A 22,676-nucleotide genomic window follows, 5' to 3' on the forward strand; every position below is an offset into this window, starting at 1 on the left:
AAACAAGATACTTGTTCTCATTAGCCATCAGGACAATGTGAATTACAGTAACAAGGAACTGCTATTTTTAATTCATCAGATTGGCAAAAGTTGGGAAAAGGGTTATCTAGTGGTGATAAAAATATGGGAAATTGGACCCTTCAAAACAGCTAGAGCAAGAATAAATTGCTCTAACCTCTGCAAAGGAGTCTGATATTATCTATTAAATACAAAATGAATATAAACCTTGACTTACCAAGGGAATCTAACAAAAAAAAGCACTGGTACATAGGAAATATGTATAAGAATACATGTTACAGATTATTAATGGGGAAAAAATCAACTGGAGAATGGCTTAATTTATAGGATTTCCATAAGATGGAAAAGAATTCAGATTAAAAAAACTTAATATCTTGCTGAAGGCTGAATGTGGCCTAATGTGAGAGCACGGAATTTTGGGAAGCCACAGATACTAGAGAGTTTGCAACACCCTTGCAGACTCAACAGGTCTCCAACTGATGCTCATTAAAAAAAAAAAAAGAAAAGAAAAAAGAAAGAAAGAAAGAAAGAAAGAAAGAAAGAAAGAAAGAAAGAAAGAAAGAAAGAAAGAAAAGAAAAAGAAATGACACAGAGTTGGAAATGGAAGGAATCCCTCAGTGGCACAGGCTTAGAGAAGAGTTACTGCCACTGTGGAAAATGTATAAAGCCCCATTTGGATCTACCGTCTCCCCAGAGAAAAGTCTTCAGCTGAAGGAGGACGAGCAGCAAACTCTGTTGTGCACAGGTGAAGAACCAATGCAGTTAGAAATAGCTAAAGAAAAACACTCCCCTCCGGGAGGAAAGGCAGGAAATGGTCCTAAGCTCAGGACCCTATACCGATACTATCTATCATCAGTGTCCTACCACTAAACAAGGAACAGGAAACTTCTCCCACAGTAAGCCTGCCAAAAATACAAAGCGGAATTGGAATGTCACAGCAAGGAGAGACAGCATCACAGACAAAACTCTCTCCCCTGACAACCAGGAACAGAGAACCTGCCAAAAGCTGAGACTGGACTATGACCACAAAGAACTCCACCCTCCTGTGCAGGCCAGCCAGTACCAGGCTACCACTAGAGCATGAGTGTGGGGAAGAGCCCTTCTGAACCACAGGTACACCAGGAAGGCTTACAATAAGGACGGAACAGGAATGTGAAGAGAAACCCTCTAGCATTGCAGTTGCCACCCTAGGCACAATTTAAATCTTGACACATTTTTAAGTCAAAAGTTCACGTAGGTAATGACAGCAACACAAAACCAAAATCCAACCCATGTCCCAAACATGCTAAATCAAGAACCTACACTAATGGCCTAGCAGCGGAACAGGCATGACTATTTCCAGGCATAAATTCTACTTACCTCAATCTCTACTTTTCTACACCCCAAATCAACACCCTACTAAACTTTACAAGACATACAAGAAGCAGCAGCAGCAATGACAAAATACGTCAAAAAAACCAAGGCAATTCTACAGGAAAAAACTTAGATATGACCCATGTGTTAAAATCATGAGAGAGGGAATTCTAAATAACTATGATTAATATGTTTAAGCTCTTATGGAAAAAGTGGACAAACTATGAACAGATAGGGAATTTGAACAGAGATGGAAACTACAAGATAAAGTCAAATGTAAGTTTTCTCACTAGAAAACTTTGTAAGATGGGCACCTGGGTGGCTCAGTCTGCCTTCAGCTCAGGTCCTGACCTCAGGGTCCTGGAATCAAGCCCCACATAGGGCTCCCTGCTCAGCCAGAAGCCTGCTTCTCCCACTGCCTCTGCGCCTCCCCCCCCACTCATGCTGGCTTGCGAGTGCACTCTCTCTCAAATAAATAAATAAATAAATACTCTGTAGGAGAGCTAAAGAATGTTTTCAAATGGGCTTATTTGTTAGTAGACTAACAAAGCTGAGGAAAGAGTAAATAAATTTGCAGATGAGTTGGTAAAAATTACCTTAAACAGAAACACAAAGAAAAAAGAGTAGGAGGAAAAAAGATAAAATGCGTACAGGTACAGCCCCTTTGGAAAACAGTCTATCAGTTATAGACTTATGACTCAGAAATCCCACTCCTAGATATATTTACTTAAAAGAAATGGAAACGCAGATTTACACAAAACCAGTATGTGAATGTTTGTAGTGCTTTTATACATAATTGTCAAAATGTGGAAACACCCAAAGGTCCATCAACTGCTGAATGGATAAACAAACTGATATAGCCATACAATGGAATGCTATTTAGGAAAAAAAAATTAAATACCAATAAAAACAACGGTGGAAACAAATACCAAGCACTGCTCTAAGTGAAAGAAGTGGCACTTGAGAGGCACATATTTATGATTCTGTTTATATGACACTTCGGAAAAGACAAAGCTAACAAGGACAAGATCAGATTACTGGTTGCCAGGCACTGGCAGTGGGGTGAGGGAAGACCAACAACAAAAGACCGACGGCAAAAGACCGAATACGAGAAAGATGAAGAATGAAGGAAACGCATCTTGATGGTGATGGTAGACCTTTGTCTATAACCTCACAGAACTGCATGCTAAAAGGATGAATTTTACCATATGTAAGTTATACTTTAGTACTTAATAAGTATTTTCTTGTAAACGATTTTTGTGTCAGACCGTATATTAATAATTAGAGTGTGAGACTGCCCTAATTAGATTTGACATTTTCCAAATTTAAAAGTCATTAGAGAAGATTTTGACGTTTAATCTAATGTTGAAATGCATGTTCTCTATAATTCTCTCTTTTTTTAAAGATTTTATTTATTTATTTGACAGAGAGAGATCACAAGTAGGCAGAGAGGCAGGCAGAGAGAGAGGAGGAAGCAGGGTCCCTGCCCAGCAGAGAACCCGATGCAGGGCTCGATTCCAGGACCCTGAGATCATGACCTGAGCGGAAGGCAGAGGCTTAACTCACTGAGCCATCCAGGAGCCCCCAGGGTTTTTTGAAGTATGGGATTCCCCAACCTCACACACAAATTTTACATATATAGAAATTTAAATGTTATTTTATAATTTTTACAACTTATATATGTATAAATCTAGATATGTTCATGGTTATATTTCTGTTTACATTACATACAGATTAAATACATATACACACAAAATTTTTAATATTCTTCAGTATTATGATTTATTTTTTATACACATTTGTATTTTCTTTTTTCCTTACAACATATGACTATGTGTCATCAAAAAACATTCCTATTTTGTTTATAAAGTATATACTGTGCAACAAATTAAAATTAAGAAAATGAGGAAGCAGATCATAATGCAAGTCTACACAAATCTCTAATTCCTAGTATAAGAAAATATAAATAGCTCATTTTATTAAGCTGACATTGTTTGATATATTAAAATACTCAAAGAAAGGGAGAAATTTACCCTTACGAAGGTGGGGTGTGGAGCATTTTCTTCATTCTTAAAAAAAGAAAATCCTAGGAAACCATGCTTTCCCCATCTAAAAAAGTTTTTCCCAGCTCTTTCCTGCATTCATATTAGAAATGTCTTCGTTCCTACCTCTGAAATATAGCCTCTTCAAGAATGTGCTAATAGCAATAGGATGATGTCGTACCGGCAAGCTGAGGCGGGACAGTGTTGGATGGTCCTGGAAGCTCTTCGTCCTCACTGCTCCACTTGTCTCTGAGAAACAAGCCACTGGTGGCCAGTGTGCCCTCACTCTCACTAGAAAAGAAATTTATGTATTTGTTCATGGTTTCAAAGAATATGTACATTTATGAAAGACTCTCTGGTAATCTGTATTAATTAACGTGTTGACACTCATCTCCACTTTAGTTCAGCTACGTACTTCTGTCATCCACCCCTGAAGAGGGCCCACTTCCACAGAGATCATGCCCAAGTCCCAATGTCTGATCACAAACTCCCATCTCTTCCCACATTTGCCTGGCTTGCAAACTAAGCATGTTGGATCAACTAATGTCCTTTACCTCGGCTGCAGGAAGAAAGTACTGAGGCCACCGGGGTCTGTGATATCAACAGAAAGCCATCTGGAAAATATGGGCAGGTTTCGGTCTAGCTTCCTCTATCTTTCTTCTATGGCAGCTAATTCTGAACCACCATCCTCATGTAGACCCTATCTTAATTCTCTGCCTTCGTAAAAATGTAGCCCCTTCTCGAAAATGAAAGCCAGAAAGCAAGAACACGTTCAACATACTTTTTTAAAATGTGTACATAGTTACATCAACATTTTCAATTATTCCTTACTTTCTCCCTGATCAGCATTAATCCTTCCACATTCAACTCCATGCCTTCTGTCTCCTAGACAATTTTTTCTAAAATTATCTTTTCATATATATATAATCTCCCCCATGTATGAATTCTTCCATAATGTAAGAATACTTGATTCCCCCTGATCTTAAAAATAGAAACAATCTGAAGGGTTTGAAGAGGTGGGGGGGTGGGATGTTGGGGGAACCAGGTGGTGGGTATTAGAGAGGGCACGGACTGCATGGAGCACTGGGTGTGGTGCAAAAACAATGAATACTTTTATGCTGAAAATAAATTTTAAAAAATGATTTAAAAAAATAGAAACCCTTTTCAACTTTCTCTCTTTCAAACACTAGCCCTACTCTCTTCCTGTTCCTTTCCAGCTTCTCACTGCTCCATTTTCTTGCTGCGCTGTCATTTGCAACCCCACTTAACAGAAGCCTCTTAATGTGATTTCTGGTTCTAATCTCTGATGTCTAGAGAAAACTCTCCCTAAATTCAAATTTAATTCTACCCACCCACCAGCTTCAGGAAAAACCCAGGCCCCTCACAGAAGTTTAAGTTACTGGCAATCTGGCCCCTTCCTACTGTTTTCATCATCATGCCTACTAACCTCTTTTGTGCATCTTATGCTTTAACCTTAACCAAATAAATGCCTTTTTTCTTCTGCTTCTGTGAGTCATTTCAAGTTTCTTATTCGTTCTCCTTCTCGTCTTTTTTTTTTTTTTTTGGATTACTATAAACATCTAATTGTTGCCCATTTCTTGCCAGATATCATCCACCTTGCTACCCACAATCCTCTTCCTAGATGGGTAGACAGACATATGCAGGAATACAACAAGAAAAATTCCATCTGTACTTCCTCCTAATGCTAACAAACTGACTAAAATATGCACTCCTTGGTTTCATGTATATCAAGTTCCTTCACACTCTGGCCCACATTATATTTTTGGCTCTACCTCTTATCTTCCCAAGCTTCCTGGCATTCAAATTCACAAGTACCCTAGAGCTCTTAACACATAATATTTCTCACCATTACTAAGATATTTTCACAACTTATCTTTGTTCAAACCTCTCCCAGCTTGACATTTTCTTCCTTCCCTTTTCCCCTGCTAGATTTATACTTATTTAAGATCCTAAATCCAACCTAAATATTTTTTATTCAAATAAGTTGGTGATAAACTCTCCCATACATATTTCTGTCTTCTGTATTCACAATCCCTGGACTTTGGCTCTATAACAGTACTTATTATATTGTATTTAAATTTGTCTTTTACATATCTGTTTCCCTAATTAAATTATAAACTAAAGGGCAAGAACTGTGTAATATTTTACATTTTAATACAATTCTTAGTATATAATTAGCATCTAATAATTGGTATATACCATTAGTATATAATAGGATCTCAAAATGTTTTTTGAACTATTATTTATTTGTTCATTTAATGCACTTTTTTTTTAAAGATTTTATTTATTTATTTGACAGAGAGAAATCACAAGTAGGCAGAGAGGCAGGCAGAGAGAGAGGAGGAAGCAGGCTCCCTGCTGAGCAGTAAGCCCAATGTGGGGCTCGAACCCAGGACCTGGGATCATGACCTGAGCCGAAGGCAGCGGCTTAACCCACTGAGCCACCCAGGCACCCCATCATTTAATGCACTTTTGAAAGTTGCATATGCAAGTTTTATACTACATGCATTATTATGCAGTGCTATTCCAGTCACTACAGCTAATATTACTTATAAATCTCTATATGGAAATATGGCTCATTAAGATGTTCTCTTCTTTGATATGATTTTGCATGTAACACCTAAATTTGAACATTTTTTTTAAAGATTTTATTTATTTATTTGACAGACAGAGATCACAAGTAGGCAGAGACGCAGGCAGAGAGAGGCAGGGAAGCAGGCTCCCCGCTGAGCAGAGAGCCCGATTCGGGGCTCGATCCCAGGACCCTGGGATCCTGACCTGAGCCAAAGGCAGAGGCTCAACCCACTGAGCCACCCAGGCGCCCCTAAATTTGAACATTTTTATAAGCATGATGCTATTGTTTCTTTTGTTTTTCCTAATGGAAATTTACATATTTAAATATTCTTTAAATATTTTCATATATAGTACCAAGAATTCATCATCTAACAGTTCTATTGTTTCTAGCACATTATTTTCTTTCTTGGAAATCCATATAATTTCTAGTGGAATTAATTGTGTCCTGTGCTTTACTTTACCTCAAGCATAGTGCCCTCTCCAAAGCTCCCAACACATTTACAAAGACTCTGGAACTGTCTAATCGTGAGTTAATTGAGAAATTAAATTCCTTAGGAATATCTTCTTATTGTGTTAATACCATATTTATGAGGTCATAAATGTATACTATTTCTAGCAAAATCAGGTTGTACTTACTACAAAGAATTATCTCTTGAGAAACTAATCAAGCATTTGAGGGGTGTTTATTCACGGTCTCCACTGAGAGGGCTATGAGCATGAATGAACAGAAAGCTCACTAAATAAGCATATTGGTTATACCTTTCTGTAGCATCTTTAAAAAGATCATCGTAATTACTGTGTTGAAAATTCTGAACAGAGAGTTTTACCTTCTCTGAGCCACCTGCATTTTCCAAAACCTACAGGAAAAAGAATGAAAAGAAAATTATGGCTATGATTTTAGGAATGTGTAGTTTAAAAGAAATGTCTTTTCTATAGCTTCTTAAGAAGAATCTTCATAATAGAATTAAAACCACAGTCAGTGTGATTTCTACTCCTAGAAAATCACCTGAAATGTATTGCTCCCTATTAAATATTTTACAACCTGTCAAAACAAGAGTATAAAGTACTATGCACACCCAAGTGAATTTTTATTGAATCACCCAAGTTATTTTCTAAAAGTTGATAAAAATAGGCTTCATTTTTTATCAAAAAAAATTATCACTGTAGCCCAGAGAAGGCTCTTATCCTTGGTTTACTGTAAATACGAAATTCTTAGCACTGTATTTATTTTTATTTTAGTGCTTATGTAATCTAACCCAGTAGTCCATCTCTGCCATGAGATTCCGTACTGCCCCATAGACTTCAGTCCATTCTGTTGCATTCAGAGTCCTCTATAATTAAAAAAAAATTGAGTATAATTTGGGGGGAAATCACATTAAAATAAAGATTCAGTAATTCTGCTTCAATTAATCCATTCATTTGATGATTCTTTTCTGAGGACCTAGTATGCACAGATACTGCTCTAAGTGCTGTGGATAAAACAGTGAACAAGAGAGGTGTGTGTTCTGCTGCTGCAGAGCAGGTGTGTTCTCATGAGGAGAAAGAAATACACAAGCAACCATACAAATTACAGCTGGTGATGTTAATGCAGTCACAGAGTACAGTGATATGTAACTGTCATGTACCTAAAAGACAAAAGGAAGAGCTAAGCAAAGAGAAAGGGAAGCATCCTCAGCAAAAGAAAACAGTAGATCCAAAATCCCCTCAGCCTTCCATGGTCTGGCCTCGGCTGGACTGACCATCCTCATCTCATACCTGTTTCTCAGGCCTCATCTTGAGCCATAGCCTATACCATGTCTTTCCATCTTTTCTGAAGTGACTTTTGACGACTCTGATTGTGTAGAACTTCTTAATCTTTCCTCTCTTACTAATATGTTTACACGTGGGTGTGTGTGTGTATGTGTGTTTTGCTACACTTGATCTTCGTCAAAAGGCCAAGAAGCAATGTGTGTGTGTGTTTTGTTTATCCCATGAAACTTCTTAGGTCTGGAATACCTCTTGTGGGAGTACATGCAACCGTCATTTCCAAGCATGGACCCAAACACAATCAACTTTAGAAACAAGCATGTTAATGGAAAGATGTCAACGACTACCCAGAACTCTTGCCAAGTGTATTCATTTGGCTGAACAAATCAAAACATAACGTTTTAGCCTAATACGAAAAAGGATTGGTGGAAATATAAAGTTAACTTATATTTTAATAGTTTGCTAAATATTTTAATTTCTAGGGGATTAGCTAATTGCCATTTTGAATAATATAGAAGACATAAAAAGTCCTTTTGTGTGGTGAGCATACCCTAACATACAGAGTTTCTGCATCACTATGTTGGACACCGGAAACTAATGTAACATTGTGTCTCAACTATATGCAAATGAAAATAAGTAGAAGAACAAAAATTAAAATAAAAATAATTTAAAAGTCCTTCCCTATGCCAGCAAGAAAAAAATACCATCTCTCAAAATATTTTTTTAAAGATTTCATCTATTTATTTGACAGATAGAGATCACAAGTAGACAGAGAGGCAGGCAGAGAGAGAGAGAGAGGAGGAAGCAGGCTCCCTGCTGAGCAGACAGCCTGACTCGGGGCTCTATCCCAGGTCCTGGGATCCCGACCCAAACTGAAAGCAGAGGCCCAACCCACTGAGCCACCCAGGCGCCCCTCAAAATATTTTTACAAAATTTTTTAACATTTGCTTTTAATATTGGGGGATTTAATTCACCTAGAACCAATTTCAGTGCAGAGTGTACCCTGCCCACTCTGCTCAACCATCAATAGTGATCTTGTAGTCAGCTGGACATTCACAGATCCAGAAGGCCACACCCAGTACCAGATGAGATTTGCAGAAGGATACAGGTGAAGAGCCACAACATGTCAGCAGCACAGCCTTAAGTGTACCCTCATCGGAGTCCTAACAGCATTCTAGTGTAAGCTCAGGTGTGATGCAATGACACGGCATGGGTGTATACCTAAGTCTCCCAGCTTAGAAACCTCAAGCTACACAGGAACCAGTACCTCTTATAATAATTCATGAACCTAACCTCAGGCTCACAGCAAGGGGATTCCCACATTCACTCCATTTGTACCCTCAACAAGACATCATTGTTCTGGTCATAATCCTCGCAGTCCAGGGTCATTTTCACCGTAAGCAATGGGCCTGGTAACACAGGTGATAGTCCACCTTTATCAGGTTTTCAGAGAAACAGGGTCCTGGAAGGCTAACCCAAGATCATTTCCTCAAAGGGAAGAAGAAAAGATTCTGTTTATCTTCACTCACAGGTAGTAAAGCATTTTATTTGTCCTACTGGATAACCAGTTGTACCACACCACTAATTGAGCAGGTCACTGTAGAAATCTACAGTGTCATCTGTCATATAAAATGTTCCCACATGTGTATAGGTCTTTTTTCTGAAATTTCTATGCAGTTTCATCAGTCTTATTTGCCACCTCCTATTGTATTACCACATTTCTTTAATTCCTATATAGCTTTATAAGCCTGGACAACCTGCACTGCCAGTGGTCCCTCCACCACATATATACTCTTGCTGTCTTTCCAAATACTGGCTTGCCTATTTTTAACCTCCTATTTTCCCAAGTTTTCCAATCATCTGATCAAATCTCTCTCTCTCTCTCTCTCTCTCTCTCTCTCTCTCACACACACATACACACACACACACACACACACACACAAACTGAAAAATTTATTGAAATTAAGTTACACTCATTTTGTAGTTTAAATTAGGGATAACTAGGACACCTGGGTGGCTCAGTTGATTGGACATCTGACTCTTGATTTTGACTCAGGTCATGATTTCAGGGTTGTGGGACTAAGTCCCACATCAGGCTCCACACTCAGTGGGGCGTCTGTAGGAGATTCACTCCCCACCCTGCTCCTCTTCCCGCTCTCTCTCTAAAATAAATAAATCTCTAAAAAGGTAAATAAATAAATTAAGGATAACTATGTTCTTCATTTATTAAGACTTATTATCCATTAATGATATATCTATAACAACAAAATATTTTTAAATATTCTCAAGAAAAGTAATTCATACCTATCCTTAGATTGACTCCTACATACTTTTTTTTAATTAATTTCTTTTTGGCGTAACAGAATTCATTGTTTGTGCACCACATGCACCACACCCAGTGCTCTATGCCATATGTGCCCTCCATAATACCCACCACCTGGTTCCCCCAATCTCCCACCCCCGCCCCTTCAAAACCCTCAGATTGTTTTTCAGAGTCCATAGTCTCTCATGGTTCATCTCCCCTTCCAATTTCCCTCAACTCCCTTCTCCTCTCCATCTCCCCTTGTCCTCCATGTTATTTGTATGCTCCACAAATAAGTGAAACCATATGATAATTGATCTCTCTGCTTGACTTATTTCACTCAGCATAATCGCTTCCAGTCCCGTCCATGTTGCTACAAAAGTTGGGGATTCATTCTTTCTGATGGAGGCATAATACTCCATAGTGTATATGGACCACATCTTCCTTATCCATTCGTCCGTTGAAGGGCATCTTGGTTCTTTCCACAGTTTGGAGACCGTGGCCATTGTTGCTATAAACACTGGGGTACAAATGGCCCTTCTTTTCACTACATCTGTATCTTTGGGGTAAATACCCAGTAGTGCAATTGCAGGGTCATAGGCAAGCTCTATTTTTAATTTCTTGAGGAATCTCCACACTGTTTTCCAAAGTGGCTGCACCCACTTGCATTCCCACCAACAGTGTAAGAGGGTTCCCCTTTCTCCACATCCCCTCCAACACATGTTGTTTCCTGTCTTGCTAATTTTGGCCATTCTAACTGGTATAAGGTGGTATCTCAATGTGGTTTTAATTTGAATCTCACTGATGGCTAGTGATGATGAACATTTTTTCATGTGTCTGATAGCCACTTGTATGTCTTCATTGGAGAAGTGTCTGTTCATGTCTTCTGCCCATTTTTTGACATCTGTTTTGTGTGTGTTGTGTGTGTTGAGTTTGTGAAGTTCTTTATAGATCCTGGATATCAACCATTTGTCTGTACTGTCATTTGCAAATATCTTCTCCCATTCCGTGGGTTGCCTCTTTGTTCTGTTGACTGTTTCCTTTGCTGTGCAGAAGCTTTTGATCTTGATGAAGTCCCAAAAGTTCATTTTCGCTTTTGTTTCCTTTGCCTTTGGAGACATATCTTGAAAGAAGTTGCTGTGACTGATATCAAAGAGGTTACTGCCTATGTTCTCCTCTACGATTCTGATGGATTCCTGTCTCACACTGAGGTCTTTTATCCATTTCAAGTTTATTTTTGTGTATGGTGTAAGAGAATGGTTGAGTTTCATTCTTCTACATATAGCTGTCCAGTTTTCCCAGCACCATTTATTGAAGAGACTGTCTTTTTTCCACTGTATTTTTTTTCCTGCTTTATCGAAGATTATTTGACCATAGAGTTGAGGGTCCATATCTGGCCTCTCTACTCTGTTCCACTGGTCTGTGTGTCTGTTTTTATGCCAGTACCATGCTGTCTTAGTGATCACAGCTTTGTAGTAAAGCTTGAAATCAGGTAACGTGATGCCCCCAGTTTTGTTTTTCTTTTTCAACATTTCCTTAGCAATTTGGGGTCTCTTCTGATTCCATACAAATTTTAGGATTATTTGTTCCAGCTCTTTGAAAAATACCAGTGGAATTTTGACTCCTACATACTTTATTGCAGGTATCACTATAAATGTGATGGTGTAATCTATTACAGTAGATAATTTGATATCTGGTATACACCTACCAACTACTGCATAATGACAAAACCACATATTTTATATTACATAATTTCATATTTGTTCTACTTTAAATATTTTAAATTTCCACTATGACCTCTTCTTTGACCCATGAGTTTTGAGTATGTCTTTAATTTCCAAATGTGTGTTTTATCTATTTGTGGTTGACTTTCAACTGAATTTCTTATGTCAGAGGCCACAGTCGGTAATATAAAGATTATTTGAGGTGCGCCTGGGTGGCTCAGTGGGTTAAGCCTCTGCCTTCAGGCCAGGTCATGATCTCAGGGTCCTGGGATTGAGCCCCTCATCGGGCTCTCTGCCCAGTGGGGAGCCTGCTTCCCCCATCCCTCTGCCTGCCTCTCTGCCTACTTATGAACTCTCTCTCTCTGTCAAATAAATAAAGTCTTTTAAAAAAGATTATTTGGAACTGGTTGAGATATATTTTAATTTGGTATGTGGTAAATTTTTATAAATGGTCCATGTAAGCTTGAAAAGAATGTATATTCTCTAACTTTTGGATGCAAGTTCTATAGATATGTCTGTTCTATCTATCTGGCTAATTTTTTTTATAATTTCTATACTCTCAACTACTGTCTATTTGTTTAATAAAAGATATCTTTTTAAATGGTCCACTATCATAGTGAATTTATTAATTCCTTCCTGTAATTATGTCCAATACGGACTTATATATTCTGGTGCTTATAAGTTTAGAATTTTATATCTTCCCTGTGAACTAAGGCTTTTTTTTTTTTATCTTTTCAGTGTTCCAAGATTCATTGTTTATACACCACACTCAGTGCTCCGTCTAATACGTGTCCTCCATAATACCCACCACCAGGCTCACCCATCCCCTCACCCTGCCCCCTTCCAAAACCCTCAGTTTGTTTCTCAGAGTCCACAGTCTCTCATGCTTCATCTCCCTCTCCAATTTCCCCTGATTCATTTTTCCTTTCCTTCTCCTAATGTCCTCCATGTCATTCCTTATGAAGTAAACCTTTTAGTATTATATAGTGACCTCTAAAGCCTAATACCTTTATGCTTTTAAGTCTTTTGTCTGATATTACTATAGCTATATTAGTTCTCTTCTGTTAGTGTTGTTCTGTGTATTTTAATTCTTTTACTTTAAAACATCAAGGGAAGGGACACCTGGGTGGCTCAGTTGGTTAGGTGTCTGCCTTCAGCTCAGGTCATGATCACAGGGTCCTGAGATCAAGTCCTGCATTGGGCTCCTTGCTTAGCCAGGAGCCTGCTTCTCCCTCTGCCTTCCACTCCCCCTGCTTGTGCTCTCTCTCTCTCTCTCCCTCTCTCTGACAAATAAATAAGCAAAATCTTAAAAAAACTAAATCTTAAAAAAAAAATCAAGGGAAAGTGTCCTCCAAAGACTTCTTTTCATTAAACTACAGAAATGAGCAACAAATTGAATGAGTTCTACAGAGTTGGCCTAGTCCTGATAACTAGTTTATCAACAATAATTGGTAAAACAAATCCCTAAACATTAATTTCAGGAGAATCAAAAAGGAATGTGAAGATTGTGAATGAAATGGGATGGAGGAAAAGAAAGAGAATAGTACTATAGCACCAACACAATCCCTCTCATCTCCAACAAGACATGTTTAAAAAGCTATTTTCTGGCGATTCGCAGACCTGTACCCCAGGGGATAAAAATATATGTTTATAAAGCTGTAAAAAAAAAAAAAAAAAGAAAGAAAGAAAGGATGAATCCCCAAGTTTTGTAGCAACATGGACGGGACTGGAAGAGATTATGCTGAGTGAAATAAGTCAAGCAGAGAGAGTCAATTATCATATGGTTTCACTTATTTGTGGAGCATAACAAATAGCATGGAGGACAAGGGGAGATGGAGAGGAGAAGGGAGTTGAGGGAAATTGGAAGGGGAGGTGAACCATGAGAGACTATGGACTCTGAAAAACGATCTGAGAATTTTGAAGGGGTGGGGGGTGGGAGGTTGGGGGCACCAGGTGGTGGGTATTGTAGAGGGCACAGATTGCATGGAGCACTGGGTGTGGTGCAAAAATAATGAATACTGTTATGCTGAAAAAAATAAAAAATTAAAAAGCTATTTTCTTCAAACTCATTCACGAAGAAAAAGTGATGTCACCTGGGCGAGAATTCCTACCATAATTTAAACCTGAGACATATTTCAAGTCACACTTCAAAATCAACTTGATTACATTTATCTAAGAAGCAAACTGTTTTAGATGGCTGCAATTCAAATTAAAGTCTCACTTAGGACTCTAATATGTCTTTGATTGAGTGAAATGTGATTTGGCTAACAACGCTAAGAAGGCGCAAGGAGAAATATACCAAATTACCAAGATGTCAGGTCTTTTTGGAGATTGCTCACCGAATCAAATTAATGTCAAATTAAAGAGAGGGCCAGATAACTTTTTCTAAAGAATGTAAGTTAGCTTTTCTGCACTGCATATACCAAGGACATATGAGGACAAAGTGAAAGCAGTAATACTAGGAGATAGTAGCTTGGTTTCTTGTCTCTGATGTGATTGAAAAGCTGTATCACAGACAAATCACTTCAGCTCTCTGATACTTAGTTTCTTCACCTCTAAAATGAGTGTTGGAATAAAAATGTCTTGACCTAGATTCTAAATCTAATCATCTATAAGTCTGAATCTAGATAATTCTTAGGGATAGCATCATAACTGAAAGGGCATCAAGGGGCTATAACATCAAATTAATTCATGAAATGTTAAGAAAAGCAAATTCTGGTAAAATCAGCTGGTTTTCCCAACATGTTACTCTAAAAACCATCTAGAAATGTTCTCTAAGATACTCTTTTCTAAAATGAAAAGAGGCGCCTGGGTGGCTCAGTGGGTTAAAGCCTCTGCCTTCGGCTCAGGTCATGATCCCAGGGTCCTGGAATCAAGCCCCGCATCGGGCTCTCTGCTCAGCAGGGAGCCTGCTTCCTCCTCTCTCTCAGCCTGCCTCTCTGCCTACTTGTAATCTCTGTCTGTCAAATAAATAAATAAACAAAATCTTTAAAAAAATTTTTAAAAAAAAATAAAATGAAACTTTAAAGCATATCAAAATTCATCCTTGATAGGTCAAGCCATAAAATTAAGGGGAAAACAAATGATGAAATGTATTTTGTTCTAGAAGGGAGTCAAGTATGGTTATAAAAGGGATCTACTCAGGATGTTCTATGAAAGTGCTCACTTTGAAATTATCTCTCCTTCAGGTACAAAATCATTCTGACCAGAGAAAAGTATCAACAGTGGGTCTGAGAGCCCAGCAGAGCATTAAGAACTAGAGACCACCAGCCAGAGATGTGATGGTAGGTGGCCCCGATGCAGCCACTTTACCTGTCACAGAAGAATGCACAGATTCCTCTATGAGAGAACAACCAAACCACAGTGCTGTTTTTTAAAGCAGCATGACTAGGTGGAGAGGGCAGCCAAACTGGGGAGCAGGTGAAGCAGTGTCTGTTCTTGGTACTTACTTTGATCTCTGGTAACGCTGGAACTTACAGAATGTGAGTCTGAGGACAGCAACATGATGGCAATCCCAAAGCTCCAGCAGATAAGAGAAAAAAATGCAAACCACTGACATGATGAAAATGCATTCTCTTTTTGTGCTCTGATCCTGGCAGTTATCTCCACAAGGAAGGAGACATGTGTAAATGTGAGAGTGTTTGCCCCAGATTTTTCCCAATCTTCTACCTTTCCACAGTTTGGAGACATGACACCATGCTGTCTCTAACTTTTAAGAATTCCATCAATCAATACATCTAAGGGTGCTTCATATTTTATATGAAATTCATTTTGTAACTCTATTAGTAGCACAAAATGAAATCCATGCCAAAATAAGTAAAATTTCCGGAATAGTATCAAGAGTTTTCTTTAGAGTTGCAAAGACTTCCACTCCTTCAAATTGCTATTTTGGTCATCTTCAACATCAGAGTGACAGAGAATGAAAATTATTGTGCTAAGGAGAAAAAAATACACCCCTATGCCTAGAGAACTTACTCTGTGATTAGATAGTAGCCACAATCATTTAGCAGACATCCCTCTTCTAGTTTTACCTTACGAGTCGCTGATTTAGGTGTCTTTTTCTCACTTGATGAAGGCGAAGTCTCCCTGGAAATCATGTCTTCCAAATCAGAGTCATTTCCCTTCTTATTTTTTCCTGAAAAAGAGAAGGGAAGAATTGATCAAATGCAAAGGGCTACTACACAGAGAAAGGTTGTGCCTTAATGAGAAAACCCAAGCTATACAAGGGGAATGTTTGTCTACTTTTCCTATTGTACAGTCATCTCATCTTTATCTCCTGTTTTAATCACTTTTCTCCCTGCTTTAAATAAATAACACAGCAAACATGATCCTTCTTCTAGGATCATCCTCAGAAAGTTAATTTTTGAGCAGTCCCTTTGTTGCTACTTCTGAATTATTCTTCAGGTAAATCCTAAATACGTACAACTTCCAGAACCTATGCATTAGGTATCACAGAAGATCATTCTTCTGTCTTTCAGGACACAGAAGATCATTCTTCTGTCTATTTCTTAGATGAAGAACAGTGTGTTACATAAGTCTCACTTTAACTTCTTGAATTATTAATAACAAATAAATTAGCAATGTGTTAATGTATACAGAAAGTCATTTCAGGCTTTATTGAAGAATATAATATGAATTCTTCCTAGGAAAGTCATTGCTGTTTTATTATAGGATCATTACCCTGTTACTTTAACTGCACAGACTATTTCATATAGAAGCCAAAGGAGATATTTTTCTCTGATCTTAGAACTGAGCATTCAAAGTACTGTTTTTTATATCATGGCAGCCTTCAATATTATGATTTAGAAATTTTGTGACATGGTATGTTACAAAATCAACATTACAAATATAGTAAAAAAAAATAGTAAACATATACTTTGGAAGTAAAAAAGGTTATTCACTAATGTGTTAAAAAAGACAAAATTGTGAACTATTATAATATAAGTTAATTTTGTATGTACATATTATAAAATATCAATGAAAAAACAACATATCAAAACTAACGTGAAAGTTAGCTAAAGCAATGTTTAAAACAGGAACGTATAGCTTTAAATACATTTATAACAAAAGCAGAAAAAAATGGACAAAAATGAGTTTTATAGTCAATCATAAAGGCCAAGTAAAATTGAGGAAACCCCCCAAAAAGTAGAAAGACATCATAAAGAAATACATCTCATAGAAAATAACTTAAAACAACAGGTCAACAAAATCAAAGACTAGTTCTTTGACAAAAGACTTAAAAATACGCAAACATCTTTCACTAACCAATTTACTTAATACTGAGAAGGAAAAAGGGCAGAGCCACAGACCCAACTATCATTTTTAGAAGCACCATTAGACAAATTTGATGAAATGGAAACTTCTACAGAGAATTATAAATCATCTGAATCTACCTAAGAATATGTAGAAAGCATGAATAGTATAACAAGCACTTAAAAATTTAAACCAATAATTAAAAATCTCATCCCCAGGAGGTAACAGACATGCGGGCCCAAAGATGCTTCCAGATGAGATTTTAGCAAACTTTCAATGAACAAAATTTCTTTCTTATACTAACTATTTTAGAGAATTTTTTTAAATGTAAAATTGTGTAATTTATACTAAAAGGTCAGTAAAATCCTTACATGAGAACAAAACATGTAAAATACAAGAAAAAAAATAAGCCAAACTTAAAAATGGACATCAATGCAGAAATCCTAAGTACCATATTACTAAATGGTGCAATGGAAGAACGTGTAGACTAAGTTAGATTTATCAAGAGATTTCAAATTATGACCAGTATCATAAAAATCTATCAGTGTCATTTGCTATATAACAAATGTCAATAAAGGACAGAAAACATATTATTATCTGAACATAGAAAAATCATTTGAAAAATTTAACAGCCTTTCAAGGTAGAATAGAACTATTTTAACTTATAAAAAATGTTATTTAAAATACTGAGCCAACATTAAGCTTAATAGTAAAACTTTAGACACAGTCTCATTTTTTTAAGAAAAACATAAAATGCCTGCTACCACTACCCTTATTTAACATTGTATAATATATAGGGCCCAAGCAATAAAACAAAAGAAGAAAGGAAAAAAAAAACAACCTTAAGAATTGGAAACAAAGCAAGTAAATCGTATTTGCAAATACATAGAAAATTAAAGAGACTCTGTATCATACTACTAGAAATAATAAAAACATCTAACAGGATAGCTGATATAATAAATTAGAAACATTCCATAAACCAACAATAACCAACTAAACATTGCAACAAAAGAAAATGTATCATTTACAATAGAAATAAAAATAAAAGGTAACTAGAAATAAACCAAAAATAAATAGTAAAAATTGCAAAATCTTACTGAAGTTTACAAAAAGTAGAACCCATATTTATACAGAAGAAAACTGAGTATCATAATAATGGTAAGTAGCTTCTAAATTAATCCACAGATTTAATGCAAATCCAACCAAAATTTAAGCAGGATGTATGCTCTGTGTGTGTGTGTGTGTGTGTGTGTGTGTGTGTGTATAGACAAACTAGAGAATACAAGTCCAAGAACAGCAAAGACAACTTGGACAAGGAAAACAGATTGGGGCATTTGCCCTATCAGATATCAATACTGATTATAAGTTAAAGTAATCAACAGTGTGCACTGGTATAGGAGTAGAAAAATAGAGGAAAAGAGAACAGGGATTCTTAAACAAACTCAAGTACCTAAGAGCATTTACTCTTAGATAGTGGTGGCACTGCAGATCAGTAGGGAAAACATAAAATAAATGCTGTTGGGACAACTGGCTTTCCTGCTAGGAAAAAAAAAAAAAAAAAGGTTATATCCCTATCTCGGAGCCTGATAAGACCAAAGATGATAGTATACAAAAAAAAAAAAAAAGACTATTTTTATTCTCTCAGGGTAAGAATAGATTTTCTAATTACAAAAGCACAACTTATAGAAGAAAATATTGATAAATTTGAATATTAATTAAAAGACACTGTAAAAAAAAAAAAAAAAAGACACTGTCAGTAGGGGTGCCTGGCTGGTTCAGTTGGAAGAGCATGTGACCCTTGATCTCAGGGTTGTACATCTGAGCCCCAGGTTGGTTGTAGAAATTACTTAAAAACAAAATCTTTTAAAAAAAAATGGAAAAAAAAAAGGTACGTCAATAAGGTTCAAAAAAAAAAAAAAAGCATTCACTAGGAAGAAGTGATATGCATCTAGGATATATAGAGAATTCCTGAAATTCAGCAAGACAAGCCAATAGGGGAAAAAAAAATGAGTCAAGTATATTAAACTAGCTGATACTCTTAGTATGAAATAACAACATCCAACTACTGCTGATTTGAGAATAAGTAAAATTTACGCCATGTCCTCTGGGCAATTCCTCTAACCACCAAAAAAGCTGAGCAAAAAGAAATGGGTCTCCTGAATGTTGAGGGTACGTATCTAACACTCACTCCTGTTACTGATGCTAAAACTGTACCATATCCTCCCATAATCCTTGACATTAAATGTTACTGCCACTATTGCTTCACACTAAGATTCAAAGAACAGGGAATTATGTGAACTTAAAAAGGAGCTTCATATGCTAGGGAGGCAATTTTTTTTTAAATGCCTGTAAGAATTATATACAAGCAACTCACAGAAGAAGAAAACCTACAGGTCAATAAATGTATTTTTAAAATACAATGTCACCTAATAAACAAATAAAAATCAAAGTAACCTACCACTGATGTTCACTTCTGTCTATGGGGAATTTATCACTTAATCACAACCAGAAAATAGGACAAAATACATTGAAACAACAATTTTCAGACATTGCACAATAAATTATGATCTCAGAGAGAGGGGAAACAAATGAGGTGAGTCTTATGATTGCCCCAGATTAAGACCTCAGGGAGTTTCCAGGTCATAGCTCAGGGAGAGAATTGAGAGAGAGTCCAGTGATCTCATGAACGGCAGAGAAAGAGATCAAAGCTCAGAGAGACTGTGGCAAGTAGAATTTGCAGGGCAGACTATCAAGAGAAGAGGTAGCTATACAGAACAAGAGAAGTCTGAACATTTGCAAAGAAATCCTCTCTTACTCTTTGCAGAATATGGGTCTGCTTATATGTAGGACAATCCCTGACATCAAGGAAAATCACTGGAAAGCAGCAGAAATTAGTAAGAGCTAGGAAAAGTTTGTGTTCTTATAATCCAGAATGAGGATATCTCACAATACATGGGATTCCGGGGAGGGCTCACAGGACACACACTTCTTAGCAAAACTAAATTATCCCCAGAATAAAGGCTTCCTTGTACCATCTTTAAGAAGCTTAATAGCAAGCTTCAAAAAGAATCAAGTTCAATTTGAACTTCAAGTAATAATACAACTTCAAGGCAGAAAATACCAACACTTTCTTAGAAGAATTTAAAAAAAAAATCCAGCACCCAAAAATTTGCAAAAGAAAATTTGCAACACCCAGCCTCCAGTAAACAATTAACAGGGATGCACAGGAGGAAAATATGTCCTATGACCAGAAAAGTCAATCAATAGAAATATACTTAGAATAGATGATGAAATTTATAAACGAGAACATTTAACAAGCTAGTATAACTTGTATGAAGATGCTCAAGGAAGTAAAATAAAACATAATGAGAAGAGAAATAGAAACTAAAAATGAAACCCATATGGAATTTCTAGTGATGAAATACTTAATATATGTACTGGATAGAACTAACAGCAGATGAGACAGTAGAGAAGAAAAGACCAGTGTATGTCAACATACAGCAACGAAATGATCCAAAATGAAGCACATGGTGGGGGTGGTGGGGCAAGACTGAACAGAAAGTCAGCAAACTTCAAAAGAAAAAAGAGGGAGAGAGATACCATGCTAACATTAGTCAAGAAAAAGTTAGAATGGCTAGATTAGCATTAGATGAAGTAGACCTCAGATTAAAGAGCATTATCAGTGATAAAGATGATATTACATAATGACAGAGGCTGATTTATTAGAAAAACAGCAATTCAAAATCTATATTCAACTCATAGCAAAAACCCAGATTAATATGAAATAAAAACTAACAGAACTGAAAAGAGAAAGACACATATCCACAAAACTTTCTTTCAGCAACTGACATAAAAGAAAAAAAAAATCAGTGAAGCCTTGGAAGATTTGAAACACACTATAATTCATACTGTCCTAATTTAAAAGCGCAAAACACTTCACCTAAAAACAACAGAATATATATTGAAGTATGCATGGAATATTTTTTTTAATTTTTTATTTTTTCAGCATAACAGTATTCATTATTTTTGCACCACACCCAGTGCTCCATGCAATCTGTGCCCTCTACAATACCCACCACCTGGTGCCCCCAACCTCCCACCCCCCACCCCTTCAAAATTCTCAGATCGTTTTTCAGAGTCCATAGTCTCTCATGGTTCACCTCCCCTTCCAATTTCCCTCAACTCCCTTCTCCACTCCATCTCCCCTTGTCCTCCATGCTAGTTGTTATGCTCCACAAATAAGTGAAACCATATGATAATTGACTCTCTCTGCTTGACTTATTTCACTCAGCATAATCTCTTCCAGTCCCGTCCATGTTGCTACAAAACTTGGGTATTCATCCTTTCTTTTTTTTTTTTACAGCTTTATAAACATATATTTTTATCCCCAGGGGTACAGGTCTGTGAATCGCCAGGTTTACACACTTCACAACACTCACCATAGCACATACCCTCCCCAATATCCATAACCCCACCTCCTCTCCCAACCCCCTCCCCCCATCAACCCTCAGTTTGTTTTGTGAGATTAAGAGTCACTTATGGTTTGTCTCCCTCCCAATCCCATCTTGTTTCAATTAGTCTTCTCCTACCCCCTCAACCCCCCATGTTACTATGCAGCCATCAAAAGAAATGAAATCTTGCCATTTGCGACGACGTGGATGGAATTAGAGGGTATCATGCTTAGCGAAATAAGTCAATCGGAGAAAGACAACTATCATATGATCTCCCTGCATGGAATATTTTTAAGGATTATACACCGAGCCATAAAATAATTCTCAATAAATTTACAAGCTATGAATTCACCCAGAGCTTATATATAAATTATAAAATACATCCTACAAATATTCTCAGATCACAATGGAACTAAATTAGATATTTATAATATTAAGATATGTGGATCGAGTATCTCCAAATACCTGGAAACTCTACAACAGATTTTTTAACCTGTGAGTCAAAAAATAAGTCACAAGAGAATCTAGAAAACTTCTTAAACTTCCTGAGGGTAAATAAAAACAGCATATTGAAATTTTAAGGATGAAGCCAAAGGAATGTTTTATAGAAATGTACAGCATTGGATACTTGTATGAGGAAAGTAGAAAGGCCTAAACTCCAACTATCTAAACTTCTACCTTATGGAATTAGAAAAGAAGAGCAAATTCAAAGAAGCAGAAGAATGGAAATGGTGGTAAAAACAGAAATCATTGAGAGAAAAATAATCAACTGCACCAATGTTTGGTTCATGGAAAAGATCAATAAAATTGGTTAATCTTCAGATGCATCAAAAAATAAAAGAGAGAAGAAACAAGCTAGCAACCTGAGGAATGAAAGGGAGGATGACACCATATTTTCTATAAGAATGTAAAGTGTGTTAAAGGATACAAGTAACTTAATGTCATAAGTTTGACAACTTAGATGAACAAATAATTTGAGAGACAAAATCTACCATAGTTCATTCAAGAAGAACTAGATAATATGAATAGCCCTATATCACTTAAAGAAAGTGAATTCATAATTTAAAATCCTCCCCCAAAGAAACATCAGATCTGAAGAGCTTCACTGGCAAATTCTACAAAACATTAAGGAAAAACACTGGTTCTACACCAATTAGCCATAAAACTGAAGAGAAGGAGACATAAAAACTGA

At 36.8% G+C, this 22,676-nt stretch overlaps 1 protein-coding gene across 5 annotated transcripts in view; it reads right to left on the bottom strand.

Moving 5' to 3' along the window:
• Nucleotides 1–22,676, bottom strand: part of PTPN20 (protein tyrosine phosphatase non-receptor type 20) — a 130,274-nt gene that overhangs the window by 57,535 nt on the left and 50,063 nt on the right. For 4 of the 5 annotated variants that reach the window (XM_047703049.1, XM_047703052.1, XM_047703051.1 and 1 more), the window contains exons 3-5: nucleotides 15,812–15,915; nucleotides 6,768–6,865; nucleotides 3,595–3,704 (exon numbers count right to left, since the gene is read on the bottom strand). In XM_047703049.1, coding sequence (XP_047559005.1) covers nucleotides 3,595–3,704; nucleotides 6,768–6,865; nucleotides 15,812–15,915 — 312 coding nt within the window. Of the gene's footprint in view, nucleotides 1–3,594; nucleotides 3,705–6,767; nucleotides 6,866–15,811; nucleotides 15,916–22,676 lie in introns of those variants that run through there. The other variant, XM_047703053.1, reaches the window with a different exon arrangement.

The sequence above is a fragment of the Lutra lutra genome, chromosome 14, assembly GCF_902655055.1.
Source record: "Lutra lutra chromosome 14, mLutLut1.2, whole genome shotgun sequence".
NCBI lineage: Eukaryota > Metazoa > Chordata > Mammalia > Carnivora > Mustelidae > Lutra > Lutra lutra.